Below are 24277 nucleotides of genomic sequence, written 5' to 3'. Positions count from 1 at the left end.
TACACTAAAACCACTTGTGTTAGGTTGTGACATGTATTTTAATACTCTGCTTGTAAACAGTCCATTGATGTTTGTCAGTAGTTAAGGTTTCCTGCTGCCTGGAAAGTGTCTTTCCCTTAGAGTGCTGGATTTTAAAGTCATTTGTCAGGAGAACTTTGTAGAGAGGTGGCTATGTTTATGGCATTTTTTTAAGTAGCTGGGCAGAATCCTTTGGAATATAGGAAAAAAAATCGTGTTTACTGTCATCTCTGTTCACTCAGTTCTGTTACCTTGACAGGATAGCGTTCTAATAAAGTTCCTTAGGGGTTTTAGTAATGATTGCTTCAGTCTTAGGAATTAGCAGTGGGATAGAGTAGATTGGCTGGACAGGAGGTTTTGCCAAAGCACTCCAGCAGACCCCTTTGTTAATACATACTGCTCACTAGAAAGCAACTGTTTGGGTCTGAGATCTCCTTTCTGACAGCATTTGGTGCATTAACAGTCTGTCATTAAGAGACAAATTTTAAGTAAATAATATGTATGACTGTTTTAAGACAGCCTTAAATTTTGGTGTTCTTCAAGTCATGAAGTAAAGTTTTCACAATGATATTTTAGTAAATGTTTATTGTTTGTATTATGTCCTATTGCATTACCTCTCTGTTGTTTATAGTCACTCTTTAATCCATGTGATGACTATGCAATTTCTCAGATGTTAATTTTTAAATTTAGTAAGTCTCCTATACATTCAGAAACAGACTGGAGATACAGAATCAATCACATAAGGAAATTAACCTGTAGCCATTTTGGGAAAAGTAATGGAAGACTAGAAGACCTCCACACTCAGTCTCCAATGCCTTGTGCTCCAGAGCCATGCTACAGAAAGTGTGGACTTGCCACAGGCCATCTGATAAGCACACACTATGAGGATGCTCTCTGCTTTGACAGATCTGCAAAACTAGTGATGTTAGCACAGTGTGTTTGCCTCCCTGCAGTTCTCCTATGTTAAAAATAATGGATGGTTTGGGCAGTTTAATTTGGTGCAGTGTAGCCTCTCTTCCTTTGGTGGAATTTTGTTTTTGCCATTATAGGTGTAATTTTGTGTGTGTGTGTGTGTGTGTGTGTGTGTGTGTGCGCGCGCGCGCGTGTGCGTGCGTAGTTGTGCTATGTAAGGTGACATTTGTCAAAACCACACAATGTATTAAAGCAAGATGATGGACTATGTGTGACATAACTGTAAAGGCCGTTGTAACCATTGTTCGTGCCCAGCTGGATAGAAGTCTAAGACAGCTATAGGCTGCCATTATATAAGCCTTCAGAAAACCCACGAAAATAAGTTCTCTTTACTAATTTAATGGTAGCCTATTGACTCAAGGGTTTTATAAATTCTCTATGAAGAAAACACTAGGACTGTATCACTAAGTAAATGGTGTTTGGTTTTCATTTTTGGTTTGTTTGTTTACTTTAGGGTTAGGCAGTTGTGCCCCATGAATATCATTTTCTCTTTTTAACAACTTTAAAGCTGATAGAAGCCCCCAGGAGCTGGTTTTCTCTAGCTAATGATCTCTCATATTACCATTATTTAGTGAAGTCAAATGCTATTCTGTGTCAAACACTATGGACAGAGTCACTGTTCAGAATTAGAAGGAGGCTTTACAGAAATACCATTCTGTCTTTTGTCTCTTGGAATAAAGTTTCTTTCTTTCTGTTTTTTTTGGGGGGGGAGGGAGACGTTCAAGACAGGGTTTCTCTGTGTAGCCTTGACTGTCCTAGACTTGCTTTGTAGACTAGGCTGGCCTCGAACTCACAGAGATTTGCCTACCCCTGGCTCCCTGCATGCTGAGATTATACGCATGGGCCACCACACCTGGCTTCTTGGCATAAATTTTCAAACTTAAATGCATCTGGCTTCTGAGAGCTAGGCAATAAAGTATGTCAAATATAAATTACCTTATAGGACACTTTCAGGGTTATAAGCAAGATCTAAGCAGTAAATATATATACGAATTAGGCAACTAGCAAAATAATCTTAACTTTTCTAGCATCACTCATTAGATATGTAAGTGATGGATCAGGTTCCCTCTTCAGGGTTAGAGTGTTGTCTCACTAGTTAAGAACACTCTTTGCGGGCTGGAGAGATGGCTCAGAGGTTAAGAGCTCTGGCTGCTCTTCCGAAGGCCCCGAGTTCAATTCCCAGCAACCACATGGTGGCTTACAGCTACCTGTAATGAGATCCGGTGCCTTCTTGTGGTGGGCAGGCACACGTGTGAGCAGAATACTGTATAAATAATAAATAAATCTTAAAAAAAAAAAAAAGAACACTCTATGCTCTTGCAGAGGACTTGGTTCCATTCATAACTACCCATAACTCTAATTCCAGGGCATCTGACTTCATTTTCTGTGTTCCATGAACACCGGCAGCACATATGGCGCAAATACATGTACGCAAGCAAGACACTCATAAGTAAAATAAATATATTGTCTTAAAGTTTCATCGTTTAGTAAATTTATTGGTTCTGTGTCAAAGTAATTGAATACTTGTTCTTATGTCCAGATCGATCAAGGGGCAGTAAATGATAGGGTCTCATGACTGTTCCCATGAGGAGCATCATACCTCTGATACACATTAGCAAAAACATGGCCAAATATTATTCTGTCGCTTATATAGCTCATTTTAATCCATATCAGAAATAAAAATGTTTACCATGCACTTACAAAGTTTCAATTATTCACTAAGTAAATAGCCTTTACAAAATTAAATTTAAATAATGCCGTTCTCTTGAATTGGACTTTTTCTTCCTGGACTTTAGCTGATCATGGTTAAACATACATTAACATGTTTTACTCCTTACATTTCCCAAATGCATGTTTTCTTAGCAATAAGGTCTATGCAACCTTGTTTCACTGTCTGCAAATAGGAGCAAAGTGGCAGATAAATGTCTGGGTCCAGATGCTGCATGCATGAAAGCAGTACTTGCAAGCTTACAGTTGGTAAGAAGGGACAGAAGAACTTGAGATTTGTAAAAACAAGTTGTCTTGAATGTATTTGTTTAAAAAAATTAGCAAATCTTCACATCCATTTCACTTCCTCACTTATCTTTCTTGGTTTATAGTTACCCAAATTAATATGATTCTCTGTTATTCAGAATTCTTCAATAGAAAAGTTGTTGTTTTATAAGAAGTTGAAATCTTAGCTTTTTTTTCTCCTTGGTTACATTTATAAGAAACAGGATTTGGTTCGTCTGGTATTCATTGGATATTATAAATCACAAGCTTTTATTTTTATGTTTGTTTGTTACTTTTGTCTTTGGTTAATATGCCATAAGGAAAGAATTCTCCATCATTTCCATCCTCTAGTGGGTTTGTAGCAGCAGCTGAGCAGATCACTTTTTTTTTTTAAAGATGTATTTATTATGTATACAGTGTTCTGTCTGCATGTATACTTGCAGGCCAGAAGAGGGCACCAGATCTCATTATAGATGGTTGTGAGCCACCATGTGGTTGCTGGGAATTGAACTCAGGACCTTTGGAAGAGCAGACAGTGCTCTTAACCACGGAGCCATCTTTCCAGCCCCGAGCAGATCGCTTTTACTCGGTGCCATATTAACTTTCCACTCTGAGCACTGTTGTAAAGTGCAGAGTCCTTAAACATCATCGGGTTGCTGTCTGATGTTTGCCCATTGGTGTGACTGCCCTTTAATCTCAGTCTTTCTAGAATGAAAGCCTTTGTCAGAAGGCTGCTCCTTTCAGTGCAAACTGTGGAATTTAATTGCACCGTTAGGATTTCTAGGTCTGTAAACATTTTTGTGAGTCCAATTCTTGTTTAGTTAAAGCTTCTGACACTTCAGATAAAAAGTAATTAAAGTGCAACAACTATGCATAAACTCCAAATTTGCAAACATGATTTGGTCAGAAACAAGCCAATTCTTTAGTGCTATGAGTGTTTTGATTAGTTTTTTCTTCTTTTAATCCTTTACAGAAATTGCTAAGAACTAAGGAATAGCCTCCAGGAGCCTGGTCCTTTACCCTCAGGCTCCTAGTGAATGGAGCAGAATTCTCTCCTTCTGGATTGGTAGACTGCTGAGAGAGAGTATATGAGTTCTGTAGAGTAGCAGGAAAGGGGACTGCGAGGTTGCAAGAGGATTCCCCAACAGAAGGAAGGGGGTAGAAAAGCCGCCCTAGGCCCCTCAGTCAACTGTGTGGAACTCCCTCAAGCACGGCGTTCCTAGGACATTTGTAGGTCTCCTTCTGACCTTAGGAGAGGATCAGTTTTATGGTGACAAAGAGATGCTCTTTGTCTTCATGTTTCCCTCAAAGAGCTAAAAAAAAAAAAAAATGTCAAGCCTCTTCTGAGGTAACCAACAGACTGTGGCATCTTTTGCATTCTGACTGAAGAGTATTGAAGACATGCTGGAAGTGAGCTGCAGATGAGGCAGGGTTACTGATGACCCATGGCAGGAAGCTGGTGTCCAGCAAGAACCAGCAGTTGCCATGGCGAATGAAGACTAGCAGGAAAAAAAGCCAGGGCATGACAAGGTCACCTAAAGTAAAGTGCTGAGGCTGGGATTGGAAGAACCTACCCCTCAGCATTTGAGGCCTGACAGAAATTCCCTTCTTACATAGTAATAATTGCTAAACATTGCAGCTCTAAACTGCTAAGTAACTTGTATATATTACAGTTTATAACTTTTGCATCTAAAATAGCTCAGCTCCTCCATCCTTTATACCAGAATTACAAGGAAGTACTAAAGCATGCTGTCTTAGTCTTTAGACTCTATGTTTTACCTCCGATTCTATCCATTCTAGCTACTCAGTCCTCCAGTTGTATCAGGGTAATTTTACATACATCTCTTTCTTGACTTCATTTCTTAACAGAGTGCTTTACTGTACCCTGCTATCATGGAATAAAAATTTACTCCTAACTTCACCATAAGTTCTGATGCTTTCCACCAGTCCAGTTCTCTTCAATTCCTCTCTCATGCCCATCTTTGACTTCTCCATTCACACACAAAAAGTAGGGCATTTGGAAGGTCAAAAATTCACCCTCTTTTAAAGTATAGCACTAGCTCGGAACTCCATCAGCACCTGTGTCCTCTCTGCCTGTATAAACCACTTTATAAAGTCACTAATCCGCAACTCCCCAAAGACAGTCCTGTCACAGCGTCTTTCAAAGAAACCAAAGTTATTTCCATTGCAGCTTAAGGATGGGGAAACATGGCCATCAGATGTTTTCCTTTGGGGAGACAAAGGAATTTATATACACAGCATTGGAATGAGCATGCAAATGGACATGTCACCATATCTGGGGAAAGGCCTGTGTGAAATCAGTATAGTCACTGTACTTTTGCTTCATCTACTCACAGCTCAGGGGTTCTTTGCTTCATTGCCAGCATTCTCTTGCCAAGCGAGCATGACTCTGGAAGAATAAAGCCCTTATATATTCACTCCCTCCCTCCCTCCCTCCTTCCTCTCTCTCCCTCTCTTCCTCCTTCTCTCTCCTCTCTCTCCTCTCTCTCTCTCATCTCTCTCATCTCTCCTCTCTCTCTCTCTCTCTCTCTCTCTCTCTCTCTCTCTCTCTCTCACTTCAGTGAAATTAAGAACTGGATACTCCCTGTGTGATTACCTAGGTGAAGAGCCAGGGCTCCAAAACTCTAGAACCATGCCCCCATCCTCCTCCTGTCCCATTGAAAGTAGCCAGATACAAGCATTCATTTGGGCTTGAGGGAACCTAAGCATGAAAACTGTTTTCCTCAGTTTAAAGAGTGCATACTTATTACCTAGTTTTGTAATTATGTAAAGACTGTCTTAACATGAACTTGTTTCTCTGATTTTGTTTGTCCAATGTTTATGACATTAGTCCATATGGCATAAGCTTTTTAGGCTGTTTAATATTCATCAATACTTAGAAATCCATTATGTGACTGTATCTGAATTTATCTAATACACAGATGTTTTCCTGTTACAAATAAGGTTGCTCTGTTTCTGTTTCTGTTTCTTATTGTTTTATTTTTCAAAACAAATAATTTCCGTTGGAAGAACAGCTAAGAACAGAATCATTGGGCCATGTGTAGCTCACATAGACATGTACTTAGGTTTCCAAGCTGTTCTGTTCCTTCTGCCTTTTTCCACTTTACCATTTGAGTGTCAGTATAATCATTTGCAACTTTCTTTTACCTTAAAACCTGGAGTCGGCTTCTAATGACCAGTAGTGCTTTTTGCCTCATGTTTGTTTAGTCTTTTTCTCAGCCTTTGTAAAAAAGATTATTTTATTAATTGTGTATATGGCTATGGTGCTGTATGTGCATATAAGTGTAAGTGTCCATGTGGAGGCTAGAAGAATTGGGTACCCCCAGAAGCAGAGATTAAAGGTGATTGTGAGCCACCTGATGTGGGTTTTGGGAGCTTGGGTCCTCTAAGCGTTATATGTTCCTAACCACTGACTTGTCTTCTCTCGGCCTCATTGAATCTTCTGTGGAGCTGTTGTTACTCTGATTTGTTTGTAGCAATTCATTATGTGTTCTATCTAGATCTGAGCCTTCCAGGGAGGTGTACATTCATGTCTCCTCAAATTCACTCTTGTTTTGAGCAGGTTTTCTTGTCCACGTCACCTTTTGCTTCTGGAAATATCTGTTTGTTTGTTTGTTTGTTTGTTTGTTTTGTTTTTTGGTTAGGCTGTGAAGATCTTCTGAGTGTTCTTCTCGAAGCTTAGTGCTTTCACTTTGACTTTGTAAACTTGAGACGTGTGTGGACTGTGCGCAAGAGGCAGCGTCTGTGTTGACACCTCTTTGCCAGCTATCAGTAGACCCAGCAGTTATATTAAAGAGGCTTCCCTTGTTCATCCTGTGTTAACCACTGGTGTCTGGATCAATCTTTCGTTCCTGGAATTACGTGTCAGCCCTATGAGCAAGTTGTCTGTCTTACTTTTAATCATGTGTATGGTGTTGGGAACATGTGCTTGTAAGTGTGGGTGTGTATAGAGACCAGAAGAGGGCATCAGGTGCCTGCTGCTGAAGTTATGGGTTGTTGTGAGCCACCCTATGTGGGTACTGGGAACCCTACCCCATTCACCAAGTGTAGCAAGTGTTCCCAACTGCCAAGCCATCTCCTCAGCCCCCACCCCCATTTGTTTGTTTTTGAAGCCAGCTGTCTTGATTGCTATAACTTTTAACATAAGCCTGGCATGTGGTTCTCCTGCTTACCTGACTAGTCTTGATCTTTTCACTTCTGGGAAAATATGCTGAAATTTTTATTGAAATTTCTTTGACTCTATAAGAACATCTTAAAGAACAGTGACACCTTCATAAAAATGGTAATGCAAACATTTGTGTGATAGGTATCTGCTTATGCAAGTTGTCTCTCATATGTCTTGGGGATGGTAGGTAGTTTTCAGTGTAAAGATCCTGCACGTCTTTTCATAAGATTTATTTTGGGGGATTTGATGTAGTAGTAGTTGTGTATTTTTTTTAATTTAAGAGTGAGCTTGAGACTGATGAATAGAATATAATTGTTTCCATATATAGATCTTTATCAGGTAATCCTACAAAACATTGGTCATAATACTTTAAATTTTCCTAGCTATTCAGATGAGTACAGTATCCCTGAAATACTGGCCGCATTTTTCCTTTTCCAGCTTGCTTTCACTCTTTATTTTACTATGCTAAGACCTTAGTGTGTTGTTTCATGGGATGTAACAGTGGTTCTTTCTTGTTCTAATAGCAAGGAAAGTTTCAATATTTTACCATAATTTAGCTATTTTATGAGTTTTTCTTGTTACATTTGGTTTTTAATACATTTTCTTTATCAGACTAAGGGACAACTCCTGCCTTGTTTTATATAGTTTGTAAAAGGTTTTTGTATTTGTTGTGCCTTATCAAAATTAGCACATGGTTTTGTTTTAGTTTTTTTGTTTGGTTGGGTTTTTTGTTTTTTTTTTTTTTTTTTTTTTTTTACTTTTTCTGCTGATAATTGAATGGAGGAGAGTCATAACATTAATTCTCCAGGAGTGGTGGTTGAGGCAGATTGACTTTTCAGACTGTACACTTTTCTCAAATGTTTGCTTGCTGACCCTCTATCCCTGTGCTGTTAGCTAACTGTAGTTAACAACTACTGTCCCCAATAGGATGCAGCAGGCTGCTGCTCTATGTAAGGTAACTCCTAGCCCAAGGGAGCGCTCCATAACCTAGTCTATGAGAGCATGCCAATCCTTAGTAATGGTAACATTGCTATAAAGCAGTACTTCTTATTGGAATGAGCTATTAACTAGCCTGCAGGGCTAGTAAAGAAACAATTCAGATTTCCAGGTCCAAGAAATGACATAGGATTAAAACATCAGGATATTTGAGATATGTTAAATTAACCAGAATAAAGTATGAGAATGGTTATAATAAAAGATAAGGTTGAAAGTAGAGTTCAAATTTAATCAAGGAGGATCTTGATTGCCTAGCCAAAGATTAAGCCTGGCTCTGTAGCAACTCAATTTTACAGATAAGGAAATGCATCTTGAGAGGTCATGACCTGCCTCTGGTATGACCAAATCAGAACTGCAAGTTCATAATTTAGAAAAAAAAGTAATCACACTAGTTTTTCATAAAATAATCTGCCCCTACTAACTAGTTTTGTGGTAATTATTTTACTTGCATTACCTTATGTTTATAAAATAGTTTTTTTAAATGTTCTTTTTTGTTTTATTACATTCTTCAATTGTAAAATTAAGTTGATGGGGACCCAAACAGAACAAATATTCTGCAGCCATGACAGAGGTAATAGGTTTTCATCACCTGTGATGCTGGATGTTCAAGAAAGGTCACAGGATGCTAGTGAAAGAGAAACAAACCACAGAGCACCTCGGGTGATTAATGTGAGGGTGTGCATCTTGTTCTGGGTTGTAGTCAGTGCTTGTGTTAGTCTTGAAATCCTAAGACACATTGCCTGTATCCACTGGACTCTATTCCTCGTGATTTCTTATTTGCTCTGTGCTTTCTTAAGCTAGAGGCTAATAGCAGTATGATGCATTGGGAATAATGAAGTATCTTTGCCTTCTCCTTATCTCTGTGCTGTACTCATTACTTTAACATTCAGAACATATTTTATGTTGTGAGTGTATATATATTTGAGGCAAGGTCTCAGTACATAACTCAGACAGACCTTAAACTCACCGGGCTCCTGGCTCAGCCAGCCACACAAGTGCTGGATTTCAGATGCCTGCCCTCTTGCCCAACCTGCTAGTTTGTATTTAAGTGTCATGGGTGACCCTTTATATTCAGAACTATGAGAACCCTAAAAGGATGAACACATACTGTCTGGAAAACACATCAAAAAGTTCTCTTACTCTTATGTAGCATAATGTCTCTGGATCAGGAAATAATATCTTTCAGATAGCATACATTACATACAACAATTGTGACTATGTGATTATAAAATGAGTTAGTTATTGAAATCTATTCTTCTTGACATTTATACAAAATCCTGGAACTAGATTATGAAAATCAGAATCCTTTCTGATTGACTGATTGTAAAAGATAGTTGATGACAAGTTAATTTTAGTATTGTAACTATTTCTGTTATCTACTTTAATAGTAATGTCTGTGTTTGTAAATGAAATTGTATTAGGTTCTAAATTGCACTAAAAATGAAAACGATACTCTAGTAACAAAGGAAGTTTAGTTCCTTATGTAAACAAGACTTCAAATTTTAAGGTTGCCAGCAAAACTGCCCACTTAACTCTGCTGCTATCAGCACTCATATCACAGAACTCCCTCAGGCTATCAGCTTTTATTACCTTCGGGGCAAGTGGGTACTGATCGTATTCCAGTGCTTTCTGCTTACCCTAGTAAATTGATCAATATTGATACAACATATGTCTTAGTATATACTGATAGGAATACTGGTGCCTTAATTATTTGGAGAAGTTATATTTGGAGAAGTTATAATTAAAAGAACATTCATAGAAGAGGAACCTAGAAATAGGCTTTGTAAAAAAACAATCAAAATTGCCCAACTAGGAAGACACCGTGAATCAGTTAATTAGGTGGTCTTAAAGCAAGGCATTATAGACTTGACAGATGTTTCAGAGTTGAGAATGGAAGGAAATGTGGTGTCTCAAATCTGAAAGTACAATAATTTCACCAGAGAACAGGTTATTCCAGTCAGTATGTGAGTTGAAAATAGCATTGAGTGGGAGGAGGCAATGATCCTGCCATCATTTCTTAGTGTCCTTAGGAAGTAGTTTAGTGGGGACAAGTGGGACTCCATGTACCTAAGTGATCACTGTCAGGCAGTGCTCCCAAAGAATTCCTCCACAAACATTTACAATGAAAACAGTAAAAGACAGAGCCCACCCCTGCATGGGGGAGGGGGTGAGCTCAGAGACAAATGGTTATGGTTTCCAAATCTGACAAATGAAAAATGACTGGTTATTCATAAAAAATTGTTTGAATGGCCAATCTAATGCTAAAATTTGTCAATATTTTAAGGCAGACTGGGTAGACTGTAGACGCTTTGTTTGTATACGGGTTTTAACATATTCTTTTTTTTTTCACTTTTTTTTTATTAATTTATTCTTGTTACATCTCAATGGTTATGCCATCCCTTGTGTCCTCCCATTCTCCCCCCTCCCCCATTTTCCCATTATTCCCCTCCCCTATGACTGTTCCTGAGGGGGATTTCCTCCCCCTGTATATGCTAATAGGGTATCAAGTCCTTCTTGGTAACCTGCTGTCCCTTCCTCTGAGTGCCACCAGGTCTCCCCCTCCAGGGGACATGGTCAAATGTGAGGCACCAGAGTATGTGTGAAAGTCTTACCCCACTCTCCATTCAACTGTGGAGAATGTTCTGCCCATTAGCTAGATCTGGGTAGGGGTTTAAAGTTTACTGCCTGTATTGTCCTTGGCTGGTGCTTTAGTTTGAGCGGGACCCCTGGGCCCAAATCTGCCTATCATATTCTTAAATATTTGAAGTGCACGTACGTTTATGCTCTTTGGAAGGGTAGTGAAAAAAACAGGCAGACAGGTGTGGCCTCGTGTTGACTGGCCATGAGAATCCAGCGTGGACGGTAAATATAACGAGAGGTCTCAGTAGAGGTCTAGAATTAAGCCAGCTATGCTGGAAGGAATATTCACTACCTCACCCTCTTTCAAAATCCTCTGGCTAAGAAATCAAAGTCAGAACTAAGGAAGAAGACTGCACAGGACTGTACACTGACACAAATGAGACCTCACTAATGAACTTGTGGTGCTGCACACTTGTAGTAAGAAGCATAGTACTCCCAAGGCAGTGTGTAAAAACAGCACAGCACAGTGCTTGAGACAGCCAGCTGTGAGAGTGCACATCCCACTATCCCACTATCCTCATTAAGACCATTGTTTCTCAGAAGTGTCCCATGACACTGTTGGCACCTGGCCTTGTCTGAAAGCCTTGTTCTTTGGGTAGGTAGACTTTTTTTGAGTCTTTGCTGTGGTAAGACTTTCAGTAAGTTTTATAGTCATTCACAGTTATAAATTTAGTCTTTGGAAATTAAAGACACTTTGAGCTCACATATCTACTATCTTAAGGATTTCTTTAAATTATTCTGAAAGATAATTTTGTTGTAAATTTATAATTAGTTTTTAATCATGTGTTTACTTTGTGTAAGACTTTAACATCTAGCTGGACAAAAAAATTATGAATAATATATTTCTAAGTTAAACATTAAAAATTAGTGTTTTTAATAAAATAGGTTTAGGTACAATAGTAAGTTTCAGTGCTACACAGAATGGAGAGATGACACAGTTTAGAGTTTATCATATACTTATTAAAGTTCTAGGAGCTTATGCACATAAAGAAGTAATTATGTTACAGGAGAGGGCAATGTTCTTTCTGATTGATAACTGCACATTGTCAGTATGTATCACATTACCAAGTTGTGCCCTAAAGCAGGAACAAGTTCAACATCTCCACCACCTCGTCTGGGTGGGGAGGCCTGATGGCACTCAAAGAAAGAATAAGCAGCCTACCAAGATGAGACGTAATAGCCTATGACCATATAGAGGGGGAGGAGGCCCCCCCTAGGTCTGTGACCATAAAGAGGAAGAGGAGGCCCCCCTAGGTCTGTGACCATATAGAACGGGAGGAGACCCCCTAGGTCTGTGACCATATAGAGGGGAGGAGGCCCCCCTAGGTCTGTGACCATATAGAGGGGAGGAGGCCCCCCTAGGTCTGTGACCATATAGAAGGGGAGGAGGCCCTCCTAGGTCTGTGACCATATAGAGGGGAGGAGGCCCCCCTAGGTCTGTGACCATATAGAGGGAGAGGAGGCCCCCCTAGGTCTGTGACCATATAGAGGGAGAGGAGGCCTCCCTACGTCTATGACCATATAGAAGGGGAGGAGGCCCTCCTAGGTCTGTGACCATATAGAGGGGAGGGGACCCCCTAGGTCTGTGACCATATAGAGGGGAAGGAGGCCCGCCTAGGTCACAGACCTAGGGGAGGGGAATAGGGTGAAAGCAGGAGGGAGGGAGGAATGGGAGGATACAAGTGATGGAATAACAATTTAGTTGTAATCTGAATAAATTAATAAAAGAAAAAAAGAAAGCCATAATTTAAAAATAGAATGAAAGACTAAGGAAAATTAAATTACATTTTTCTATGCCTAACACATATGGAGGAAATGTTTTACTCTTTGGTGTATGCCTGGTACACCAAAAGCCCACTTAATGTTGACCATGTCCATTGAGCTGGCTTCACACTAGGCTCCTTAGCGCCATATACATGTGTCACGGGAGACCCATTTAATAGCATCAGTCTTTCTCACATACACAAGTTCCCCCCTCACAGACTCACTTCTTATTGTTTGACCTAACTTTCTGTACAAGTCTCCAGTAAATGTGGTAGTGTCACATAATGTCAATATGCTGGATTTTCATGAAAATGCTTTATGAATTGGTAGTATAAAATACACTTATAGGCACATACTGCAAATTATTAAATTTAATGCTATAAATTGGGACTGTTTTCAAGGCAAGATTATTCCATATTAAAACTGCCTTCATTTCCTCTGGATCCTTAATAGCACTTAGAGAACAGTGTTCCTATCCCAGGGGTATATGTTAGGTATAAAGCATCCTGACTTAAACTTTTTTTACCTTTACCTTCCAGAACAGTGTGGATGATATGAGCAAAACTCTTACTGTTTTGACCATTTAATCCATATGTTATGAATTTAATATGTACATTAAAAATCCTTCTTAAAAAAAATACTGAAAAGCTAGTGTGGTGGTGCACGCTTTGGTCCCAGTATTCAGAAAGCAGAGGCAGGGGATCTCTGTGAGTTCAAGGCCAGCATGGTCTACAGAGACAGAGTTCCAAGACAACCAGGGCTACACAGAGAAACTCTGTCTCAGCACCCACCCCCTAACACACAGACACCCAAAAAAAAAGACTTCCTTGATTCTCATATACCTTTACTACACAGTCTAAAATTCTTTCAAAATACTTTACTTTTTATTTTTAACAAGTGGAAATGTTTTCTATATTAAATAAAAAACTTGAAAAACCTGATGTTTCATTCTCAGGAACTGAGAGGCTCCGACCATGCTAGTCTAGTCATAGGAAGGAACAGACAGAATGAAATTCTGCCACACGTTAATTTCCCAACATATGAAAGTATTAACTCACTTTCTTGGTTAACTAGATTAAACCATTATTTCATAGCAATGATTAACCATCCAAGCAAACAACCTGAATTTCATTTTATCATTTTACTTTTGTTGCCAGTGTTTGAGTATTTTATGATTGTTGATGGATGTGGCTGAACTAAGCTTGCAGCAGAAGATCAATGTTTTAAAAATTGAAATAGTATAGGTTTGTATTGATTAATGTGGCTAAATCAAAACGGGAGGCTTTGTAACAGCTTTCTTAGAAAGGCTGCTCCCGAGCAATGGCAAACTATCCATTTTAGCTTTCCACTGATAAATCAGCTTGAAAATTGGATGTCAAATTTTTTTCACTGAAGTAGTGATTTTTTTTCTTGCCCTTTAACCTTTTCTGATATATTAGATTGGTTTATAAGACTAAACTCTATCTCAGAGAAAGCAGTTGTCAAATTGACAATTTGATGGATTTTTAGATGATCTTAACATCTGTTTTCATCCATGTGTGTGTGTGTGTGTGTGTGTGTGTGTGTGTGTGTGTGTGTGTATTATACCTATGTATAATTATACTTTTTCTAGTACCCTTTCTTGGGCTAGTTTTTTTTATATTGAACATTTGAAATGCATATCTTAAAACATTTAGCATGATATGTATAGATATTAGAAGTTAGAGAGAGTTGGTGTCCTGACTGGCCATTGCTACCTGCTCCTGCAGTACTCTCATTCTGTTCAGTGTGGACACTGTTTTTCACATGAATTGATTCTTTTCTTTAAGAATGGTCCTGGGTTAATCAATGTCCACTCTCATACCTTACTGCATAGTCAAGAGAAAGCAGGCATGTTCTGTTACCATAAAAACAATAAACAGAGACCAATGGCACTCTCCCACCTACCAGGAACCAGTAGTGGGTATTTAAAATAACACTAAAAAGATGTGATTAACATCACAGAAAAACAAGCTTAATTTGGATTTAATGGGTAGACGTGGGTGATGGCTGACAAGACCATACCCTCATGTCTCTATAGTGGAATCTACGTTAGCTTGGAAGGGTATTGATTGTGAAGTTTCCGTTGTATAATTACTTTTTTGCCAGGAAAAAAAATTCATGGTGTATTGATCTAGAAGAGAGCCTCTGAGTAGCAGCTTCCCTTGGCTGGCAGTGAGTGTCATCTTTCAGCCATGATAAATGGTAACACACCGGCCCCACATAATTACTTTGTGGTGAAATGAACCTCCTATCCCCTTCTCCTTTCCCAGCACAGAGATATAACCGTCATCTTCATCTGAAAGCTGTAATTTACTGAACTAATCATCCTCTTAATAGGGGAAAATCCGTGTGCCCTAGAGTATGTCCTGTGTTGGCTAATTGAAACAGGAGGATCTCTAAAAATAATGAAATAAAATTTAAAAAGACTCCACAGCATGTAACATTTTCACCAGTTCTCGGTTGTTCTCATCCATGCTTTCACTTGTCTGTTCATTCTTGTTCTTTTTGCAATCTCAGGCTTTATACTGGATATAAATTAAAAGAGGGTAGGTAGAGATGGTCAAATACTTGGTTTGCAATGGGAGAATGATTTATGAAAAGTAACCTTTTAAGTTTATGAAAATGACTACAATTTGTAAATGCAAAACATTTTATGGTTTTAAGAAAACCCCTGCGTATAACTTCCATATATAATTTTAAATCTTAAGCAGCATTTCTATTTTGTAATTTCTTTTCTTTGACAGTTATGGAAAATAAAGCAGCAAATAAGCCTCCTTGCATGTGGAAAACACACTGTCTCTAGCCATTCTAAAAGACTAAGATGATTTGTGTTGTTTGTCTGCCTTTAACAAAGATGCTGTGTGTTACCACCTCTCTTTAAGTCTGTGCTACATTTTGATGAGCAAAGATCTGTCTTTCCTGCCTCTGTTTTAATACTGCCCCTTGGGTAATGACTTTTATTTAAGTAATGCTATTTAAAGAGTGTCTGGCAGTCATTTTAGATCATTGTAAGACCGTGGTGAAGGGTTGGATAAAGGTCATTTTCAATGATTGTGCTTAGTTAAATAAATGTACAAGTTTTCACAAAAAAGTCTTGCTTTTCAGTGTGCTGTCACAAACTCCCACTTAGTGCCTGTGGGAATACCAAGTAAAACATACTTGTTTCTGCCTTGGAGGCACTGTATTTTATATTTTCCTTCTCTTTGTTAATTTTCTCCTCATAATTCTGTTTATTCCCACAACTGAGCACAAAAGTTTTATTTCATTGCAAATTAGATCCATCATGTTTGACAGTTGCTGAAAACCCTATATATAGATATGAAAGAGCGTTTAGAATGGATCATTCTTTGTTATGGCTTATTAAAAATCACATCTTAAAAAATGAAATAGTTCTCCCTTGAATGTAACCCAGGTTGATATTTTCTTCCTACCCTCGTCACAGCTGGCTTCTTGCAGTTCACAGCTAACAAGTGAAATCTATGCAGATCAAAGCTATCCTGATCCTGTATAGTCATTTCCCATCACTTTACCAGCCTTAAATTACTTCCATGACCTAGCACCGCTTATCAAGAAAGCCCAGACGCAACTTCTGCATTGAGATGTGCTGTGCTCCAGGAAAATGATACTTCCTTAAAGCCACCACCACACTGTGGGTAGCTCATCACCACAGTGTCATTTTCTAAAGTAACTATTGTGTTTGCTCCCCGAGGAAATACTGTCTCTAATCAAGTCATTTATCACTTAAATTCTAGAAATGGCTGCAGTAAAGCAAACATGCCCTGTTGTTTTAATTGTTAACATATTTTTAAAACATGAAACAAAAAATTGTGCCTCTGGTCAAAGTCTCATTGATCTGGTATTTTCTCAAAATATTTGTTTGAACAAAATTAGATGGAAAGCTGCATTGTAGCTAAATGCTTCAGAGTTCATAGAACTATAGTGAGTTTGATAGAAAACAGCTTGTCCCCTTCCTATTCTAAATGGTCCCCACTTTGATTACAAGCATTTATTATAATTATCAAGAGATTAGGCTGTTGTTATAGAATCCTAGTAATGGAGCCATTTAAAAAGAGTATAATGGCAGTTTATTGGATTCTGCAGAAGAATAGAGCACAGATAGAGTGGTCTGTTTTGTATGGGCTCCACTCCTGGCTGAGGATACTCATTTTATTATTCCATCTCTGTTCCTTCGCTTTGGTAGTTTTCAGTGGCTAAGGGTGTAATGTGCTCCAATATGTGACCTGACCATTGGCCTTTCTATGCTTTTGTCTTTTGTAAGATACACAAATGTGTGTTAGTTGACTTTTCAGTGGTAATATCTTTTCTATAAAAATCAGTGCAGTTGATGCCCAGTTAATTCCTCATGGGCGAAAATGTGGACTTACCAGTTTTTGTTGAATATTTTAATTCATTTAAAGACACACACAGAGAGAAGATACAAGAATAGTAGAAAAAACTAAATTCATTGGAGTAGAGTTCCCTGAACTTGTAAGTAACAGAACTGCAATGTGTGCAGAAATATAAGAGAACAGTTAGAGAGCTGATGTCTGTGCAGGGAAGGGGCTAACGTGCTAATGCTGTCTGTCAGAGATGCTAAGAAGAGGCTGAGTTCAGAGAAACCCTTTCATGTGCTGTGAGACACTGGGAAGGCTACACTAGTGATTATGGAAGTCTTGAAAATAAAAGATCACTGGCCAGCCTCCTTGCCTAAACAACATAGCATCCTGTGCATAGGGAGCCTTCAGAAAGGTGTTCTACTTTCTTTCTTTCTTTTTTTTTCCTTCCTTCCTTCCTTTCTTTCTTTCTTAAGAAAAGTACTTTGTTTTTAATCAAAGTGGTAACAAAAATATTATCTTTATATAAATGTTTATATTTTCTGTTGTGTCTTTCGTAGTGGGTAACCCCTCCTTTCTTCCTTTCCTTCCTTTTCTTCCTTTTCAACCTTTCTTTTTTTCTTTGACAGTGTCACATTCTGTAGTATAAGCTTTGAACTTGAAATCCGCCTACCTGAATATCTGAATAGCTAAGATCACAGGCCTGCCCCACTAGGCTTAGCCTAAGTGGTATTTCTTTGAAGCATTTAAAATTTGCATTATCTCTACTTTTTCTGATTCATATCATCAGTGTACATAGTGTTATGCTGCTGCTGCTGTGGCTAAACAAGAGTGTGAAGTTTGCAGGGGCAGTGATTCCATCCCTTAAACTTAGCTGTAAATTCCCTTTTTTTTTTTTTTTTAACGTGGCTTTGCCAGTTTATATTCTTTTTTTTTTTTTTTTAATTTATTCTTGTTACATCTCAATGGTTATCCCATCCCTTGTATCCTCCCATTCTTCCCTCTTTTCCATTTTCCCCTTATTCCCCTCCCCTATGACTGTTCCTGAGGGGGATCTAGCCAATGGGCAGAACATTCTCCACAGTTGAGTGGAGAGTGGGGTATGACTTTCACACGTACTCTGGTGCCTCATATTTGAAACCGTCCCCTGGAGGGGGAGACCTGGTGGCACTCAGAGGAAGGATAGCAGGTTACCAAGAAGAGACTTGATACCCTATGAGCTGTAAATTCTTAAACCACTTGGCTTGTGCTGCCGTTCCAGGTTTCTTGAGGTTCTGCAGAAGGCTTCTTGTCTTCAGTGTGTGCTTTCTTTTTGTACATTGTAAAGAGCTGGAGATGTAGTCACAGGCCCAGCTTTACACACAGAGAACAGGGGAGGAGTGATTCAGAGTGATAGCAACTCAAAGGTGGAGAGAACACTCCCATGAGCCAGTTCTGTGGTATTACTCAGCTGCCTTCTGACACAAAGCTAAGCCTTGTCTCTAAGATAGTGTATGTAGTTTGTATACTGTATTACATATATAGTGTGTATATACTGTATTTTTTGTACCATAAGACGCACCCAGTTTTTGGAGCAGTAAAACAAGAAAAAAAAATATTCTGAGCCAAATTAGTACTAGTATAATTAAAAAAAAAAAAAAAAAAAGCAAACAAAAAAAAAAAAAAAAGAAAGAAAGAAACAGAAACTGACATCTCCAAGAAAAACAAAAGGAAAATTAAAAGCAGATTTAAAAATCAAACATATCAACACGCAGAATCTAGCAAAAGGCCTTTCTTTTGGCATGGTTCCAAGCATAAGTCCTTGAGGCCTTTGAAATAATTGTAAAGGAAGAATAAAGATTTCCTCTTAAGTGATTTTTCCTTCCTCTTATCAGGTAGACATGCTTCCCCCTCACACTGATAGTAGAAACAAAATCTATCTTGTGGGGCGAGTATGACCAAAGAGAGATATATCACAGAAACTAAATGAAACTCTTGATTTTATACAGTTAACATATGCTAATAAGAAAAGAAAAGAAATATATGTCCTAAAAGTTACTAAATGACATTAACACCAGTTTTCAAAGTTCACTGTGTCTCTCCATAATTACCAGTGTTCATCCAGGGTAGTTGGATCTGATTATAAGGAGGCAGGAAACAGCTGTCTTCAATGTCATATCGTCAAGAGAATTCATTTTCTCAATTGCATCTGCAGTGAGTGTGGCTAGGAAAACAGACTACCAGAGAACACACACTGGCTCTGCCACTAAGTGCTTTCTTGATCTTGAGAACATCAACCAATCTTGACCTCTATTTCCTTTTCTTATAACGGTTTGTAATAGTGGTGTTTTTTGTTTTTGTTTTTGTTTTTGTTTTTGTTTTTTTTTCACTTAAGTTTAAGAGGACAAAGTAAGCTAGAAGGATTAGAGCCTTGCTCATTGGCCTGTTGTAGTTCATTGTAACAAGCTTTTCTCTAGGATTATACTGTGGTGACAAACACCTTGAACATCTCGGGGATTCAGTTCAACAACACCTTCTTTCTCATTCACACCCTTGTCCAACAAAGGTCCTTGGGAAGGCTCTGCTCCCAGAAGACACTCTGACTTCTTAAATACTAGACAGCATGTGGAGAGAAAGGGTCATGCCACTCTACCTCTTGTCTTTGGGACTCTTGTCTGGATGTGACTTAGTGCTGCTCACAAATAACTGGCCAGGAAGTCGCATCCACATGCTTTTCTTCAGTGTGCATGTAGAGTTAGGCATGTTGGCCAACTCTGTCTCCCAGCATTTGACACACTGAGGCGTGGGGATTGTTACAAGGTCAAGGCAAACTTGAGCTATGTAACAAGATCATGTCTCATTTTTTAAAAAAAGGAAAAAAGAAAACTGGATGGAAGAAGCACAGTGTGTCCAAAAGGAGGAGACAATGATGTTTATCTTAGTAACTTTATTATAATAAAATTTATATACTATACAATCTACCCATTTAAATTATACAGTTCAGATACTCAAGTTAGCAGCACACAATACTGAAGTGTATAGTTTAGGGCTCAGGGTGTAGCTTAGTTGTAGAGCACTTGCCCAGCATATGGAAAGCGCTGACTTAATCCTTAGGTACTAACAAAAACAAAACAAAACGAAAGGAAAGCCCAAAAGACAGGTGCAAGCTCCAGTTTTTAATATGAAATTTTTTATTAACATATAGTCACTGTATGAAGTCATGGGTTTCATAAAAGTACAATATATACTTTGTGCCTCTTTATGTGAAGCTATTTTTTAATTACCAACCTGTCCATGTTTTTGTTTGATCTGGGAAGGATTAGATTGCATGCACAGAATTCTTGAGGTCAGTGATTACTGCTTTTTTCACACAAGTGGAGGGCTAGTTGCTCATTTGTATGTTTAGCAAAATATTTCTTTGTTCTGACTCTAATCTTTTATCTGATCTTTTGAATATTTCTTGTTACTAAATTTCCATCTTTGGTTTTCCTTTATCATTTAAATTCAGTCTTCTGTCTGGTTTATGAGAGTAACTTACCCCTTTAAAGAAACTCAAGCACCATAAAACAAAAACATCAAGAAAATCGAAACTTTAAGCAAGCTCCCAATTAAATGTTTCCTTTTATAAGAGTTGCTTTGGTCATGGTGTCTCCCCAGAGCAACAGAAAAGTAACAAGACAGAAGTTGGTACCAAGAGTGGAATATTGCTGTAACAGGCCTGACCATGCTGTTTGTTGGGAGAATATGGATAACTTTGGGACTCTGAACTAGAAAACGCTTGGGCACTTTAGGCTGGGTTTAATGGGCCATATGGCTTAGTTACCACATGGAAAACAGTACGAAAGGCTATTCAAGCTGTGGGGGACCAGCCCAAGGAGTTTCAGAAGGGAAAAATATTAGTGAGTGGCCTAGAGACCATTCTTGTGACATTGGCAAAGAAAGTGACTGCTTTTTTTTCCTTGCCCTAAAAATGTTCCTGCGGGAGAAGAGGTTTCAAGGATGCCTAATATTGACTGTGTTGTATGATTATTAGTGGCCACACTTACACAGATCTTTAATGAAAAAGAACAAGCTGAGCAAAGAAAAATACAAAATGTATAGTTTTGCGGGGAGGAGCATTAAGAAATATAATGGAACTAATTCCAGTGCTCAAGGAGATAACAAGTTTAAAGAAAAGCCTGATACTAAAGGGAATAAAAGGAGTGTTCAACTCAGGGTAAGACTCAGCCCAGCTAAACTTCCAACTCATGAAAAGGAATTAAAGTTTAAGTAGTGAAGGAAAGCTGATGCAGAATGTAATTGAAAAAAGGGGCCAAGTTCCAGCCCCATCAAGCAGCAGAACTTGGCAGCTTCTGCCATGTGGTTCCAGCTTTAAAGTCAAGGATACAAGAAATTGGTTATGGAATGTCCCTCTGTGGCTAAGGAAAGGTGCTAAGGCCAGGCTTGTGGCAGACGTGTCCTTGCATGGAGGCACAGAGAGACCATTGTGTGAAGCTGTGAAGGTGAAGCCTGGATTGTATTGGAGACTCCAAGATGTTGGAGATGTCCGAGCCACAGGATACCTGCCAAGGAAAGCTTGCTAATGGAGTGGGACCAGCCCAAGAGAAAGAAGCGCACTGTGGACAGCAAAGCTGAAAGGAGTTGGAGATCTGAAGAGCATTTGGCATCAGACATGGAGATGCAGAGTTTGGACTTTGACCAACTGGTTGTCAGTCTTGCTTTGGCCCAGTATTTCCTCACTATGCTCTCCTTCCTCCCTACTGGAATGGTAATGTATGTTCTGTGCCACTGGAAGTTGGAGCATATGATCTGCTGTTTAATTTTGATTTTACAACAACTTACAGCTAAGAGAATACCAAGAGTCTCAGAAAAGACTGAACTTTGGACTTTTAAACCGTTGAGGCCATGAAAGACTATGGGGACTTTTGAAGTTGGACTGAATACATTTGACATTATGGTATGGCTACAAACCCTTGAAGGCTAGGAAGTGCAATGTGGCGGTTTGAATGAGAATGGCCCCACAGGCTCATATATTTAAATGCTTAGTCATCAGGGAGTGGCGCTATTTGGAAAGGATTAGAAGGATTAGGAGATGTGGCCTTGTTAGAGGAAATGTGTCACCAGGGGTGGGCTTCCAGGTTTCAAAAGCCTGTCTACATCAGGAACTGTGTTGCTGTTTTCCTTTCTGCTCATGGATCATGAGGTAGGGCTACTACTGCAGTGCCTGCCTGCATGCTGCCATGTTCCCCACCATGATGATAATGAACTATACCTCTGAAACTGTAAACCAGCCTCCAACTAAATGTTTTATAAGAGTTGTGTTGGTCATAGTGTCTCCTGTCGTCAATGGAACAATGACTAAGACAAAATGTATGAAACTGCAGTTACAGACAGCAAGTGCTCTAAACCCCTAAGCCATCTCTCCAGCCCCAAGCTATAGAAGCTCTGAAGTTAAAAATTTAATCCGTTGTCTCCTTATTGAAGGTATATTGTTCCAGACATGGTGCTAGATATGCAGTAATGAGCAAAACAAAAGCAGATCCTGCTGTGTTCTCCTGCAGTGAGACATCAAAATAAAAAGTGAATAAAATCTGCTATGGAAGCTATCTGCATGTTTGTATGAATAGTGCTGCTCACAAAAGTTAGAGTAGCATTTTTTTTTTTACTGTATTAGTCTACATTGTGTAAACAGAACACCTAACTTTTAAGCTGAGGTATCACCAGTGTTGATTGAAGGCAAATTGGAAACCAAGTTCTGTCACAAAACACTGCATTGGACATGTAGCGAGCATGTTTCAGTAGTTCCTGAAATGCACTGTGGGTTTTAATAATGGTTCAGCATGTATAAGACAATGTTATCCAGTGATAACCATAGTTGTTAATGGTTTATATTAGATGAAAGCTGTAAAATCATCTGAGGACTGTTAGCATTAGAATAATAATTTACAAAGACAATTACCACATACTGGAAAAATTTTGCAACTAATTTGGTATTATTAATAATGGATAAAATTGCACTTTTCTCAGGTTGCTGTGGGCAACAGGGAGTTACTTCAATGAATATTTCAGCACATCATTTTAATCATTTCTCCACCAGTGCCACATGGGCAATATTTTATTCTTCTTAATTCAGTCTACTAAGCCACAGTCATTAAATTGCAGACTATTTGTAGTAACGTCTACTCTGTGATTTACAACCCTGTTATAAACTACTATAAAAGAAAGAAAACTGCCATTAATGTTTGCAATTTGATATTTCGTTTGTTACTAAACTCCCCATGATCAATGTTTTGGTAGAGAAAAGAACACTGTGTTTTTAAAAAAAAAAAAAAACAGCCAAACCTTTGCAGTGTAAGAGAATAATGTAGCTGTTTTAACTTCTGCTTGATTGTGATAGAAATACTCATATAAACACGCTTGTCTTCATTTTCCACAGATAGCAATGAGAGAACATTTTAATTTCAGGAAAGAAATAATTTCCAGTGTTGACTTTTTTTTTTGTTAATAACATCGAGATCCTTTGTTCCCCACGTCTAGCCAACTGCACGATTTCTGGCGCCTGGATTACTGGGAGGATGACCTTCGTCGGAGGAGAAGATTTGTTCGAAATGCCTTTGGCTCCACACATGCTGAAGCACTGCTCAAATCCGCGGTAGAGTATGGTGAGTGCCCTGCCTCAGTAACAGAACACTCCTGGGTGGCGGGCCTTTGTGCTAAGACTTTACTTTGGCAGTGTTCTCTAATAGTCACTGTGTCAAGAGTCAGAAATATTATGTTCTGCCTTGCCCTTCAGCACTGTCTGGGTCAAACTGAACTCTGGTGTTTCTTAAATTAGATTTATTTTAAGAGATTTCAGCTTACTGATTTTAAGAGATTAAAATCTCCACGTCTTGTCTTAACCTAACACTCTTCAGATAGCCTAAAACTGGAGTAAAATGAATTTCAGTGTCTTTCAAATTTTAATAACCACAAGCCATATAAATATACAGTGAATCTTGTTCTCAGGTGTGTGTACCTGTGTGTCTGTATGTGTGTATGTGTATTTGTGTACCTAGTATATTATTAATGAGTATGTAATGTAAATTAGTAACCTGCTTATATAATATATCTATCCTACATTTTTAAGTTCAGAAAATCATCATGCTGGTAGATAGATCAGTAAAAGTCTTGCTGAGTTCAGATTTCCAGCATCCACTTAAAAGGAGGACACAAAAGCATACATCTGTAACCCCAGAACTGCAGAAGCAGAGACAAACAGACTCCTGAAGCTCATTGGCCAGCAGTCTAAGTACTGAGTAAACTCCAGATTTAGAGAGACCCTGTTTTACCAAAAAAGTAGAAAGTAATCAAGGAAGACATCCAAGGCATCCACAAG

The 24277-nt window shown here is 38.7% G+C and overlaps 1 protein-coding gene across 7 annotated transcripts in view; it reads left to right on the top strand.

Annotated features, from left to right (window-relative positions):
- Nbea (neurobeachin) overlaps positions 1-24277 on the top strand; it is a 657568-nt gene that overhangs the window by 433008 nt on the left and 200283 nt on the right. For all 7 annotated transcript variants that reach the window (XM_051157177.1, XM_051157179.1, XM_051157174.1 and 4 more), the window contains one exon: positions 23440-23564. In XM_051157177.1, coding sequence (XP_051013134.1) covers positions 23440-23564 — 125 coding nt within the window. The remainder of the gene's footprint in view (positions 1-23439; positions 23565-24277) is intronic.

Source organism: Acomys russatus, chromosome 15 (assembly GCF_903995435.1).
Source record: "Acomys russatus chromosome 15, mAcoRus1.1, whole genome shotgun sequence".
NCBI classification, from domain to species: Eukaryota; Metazoa; Chordata; class Mammalia; order Rodentia; family Muridae; genus Acomys; species Acomys russatus.
The sequence above is the reverse complement of the archived record's forward strand: the minus strand, read 5'-3'. Positions and strand labels throughout refer to the sequence as shown.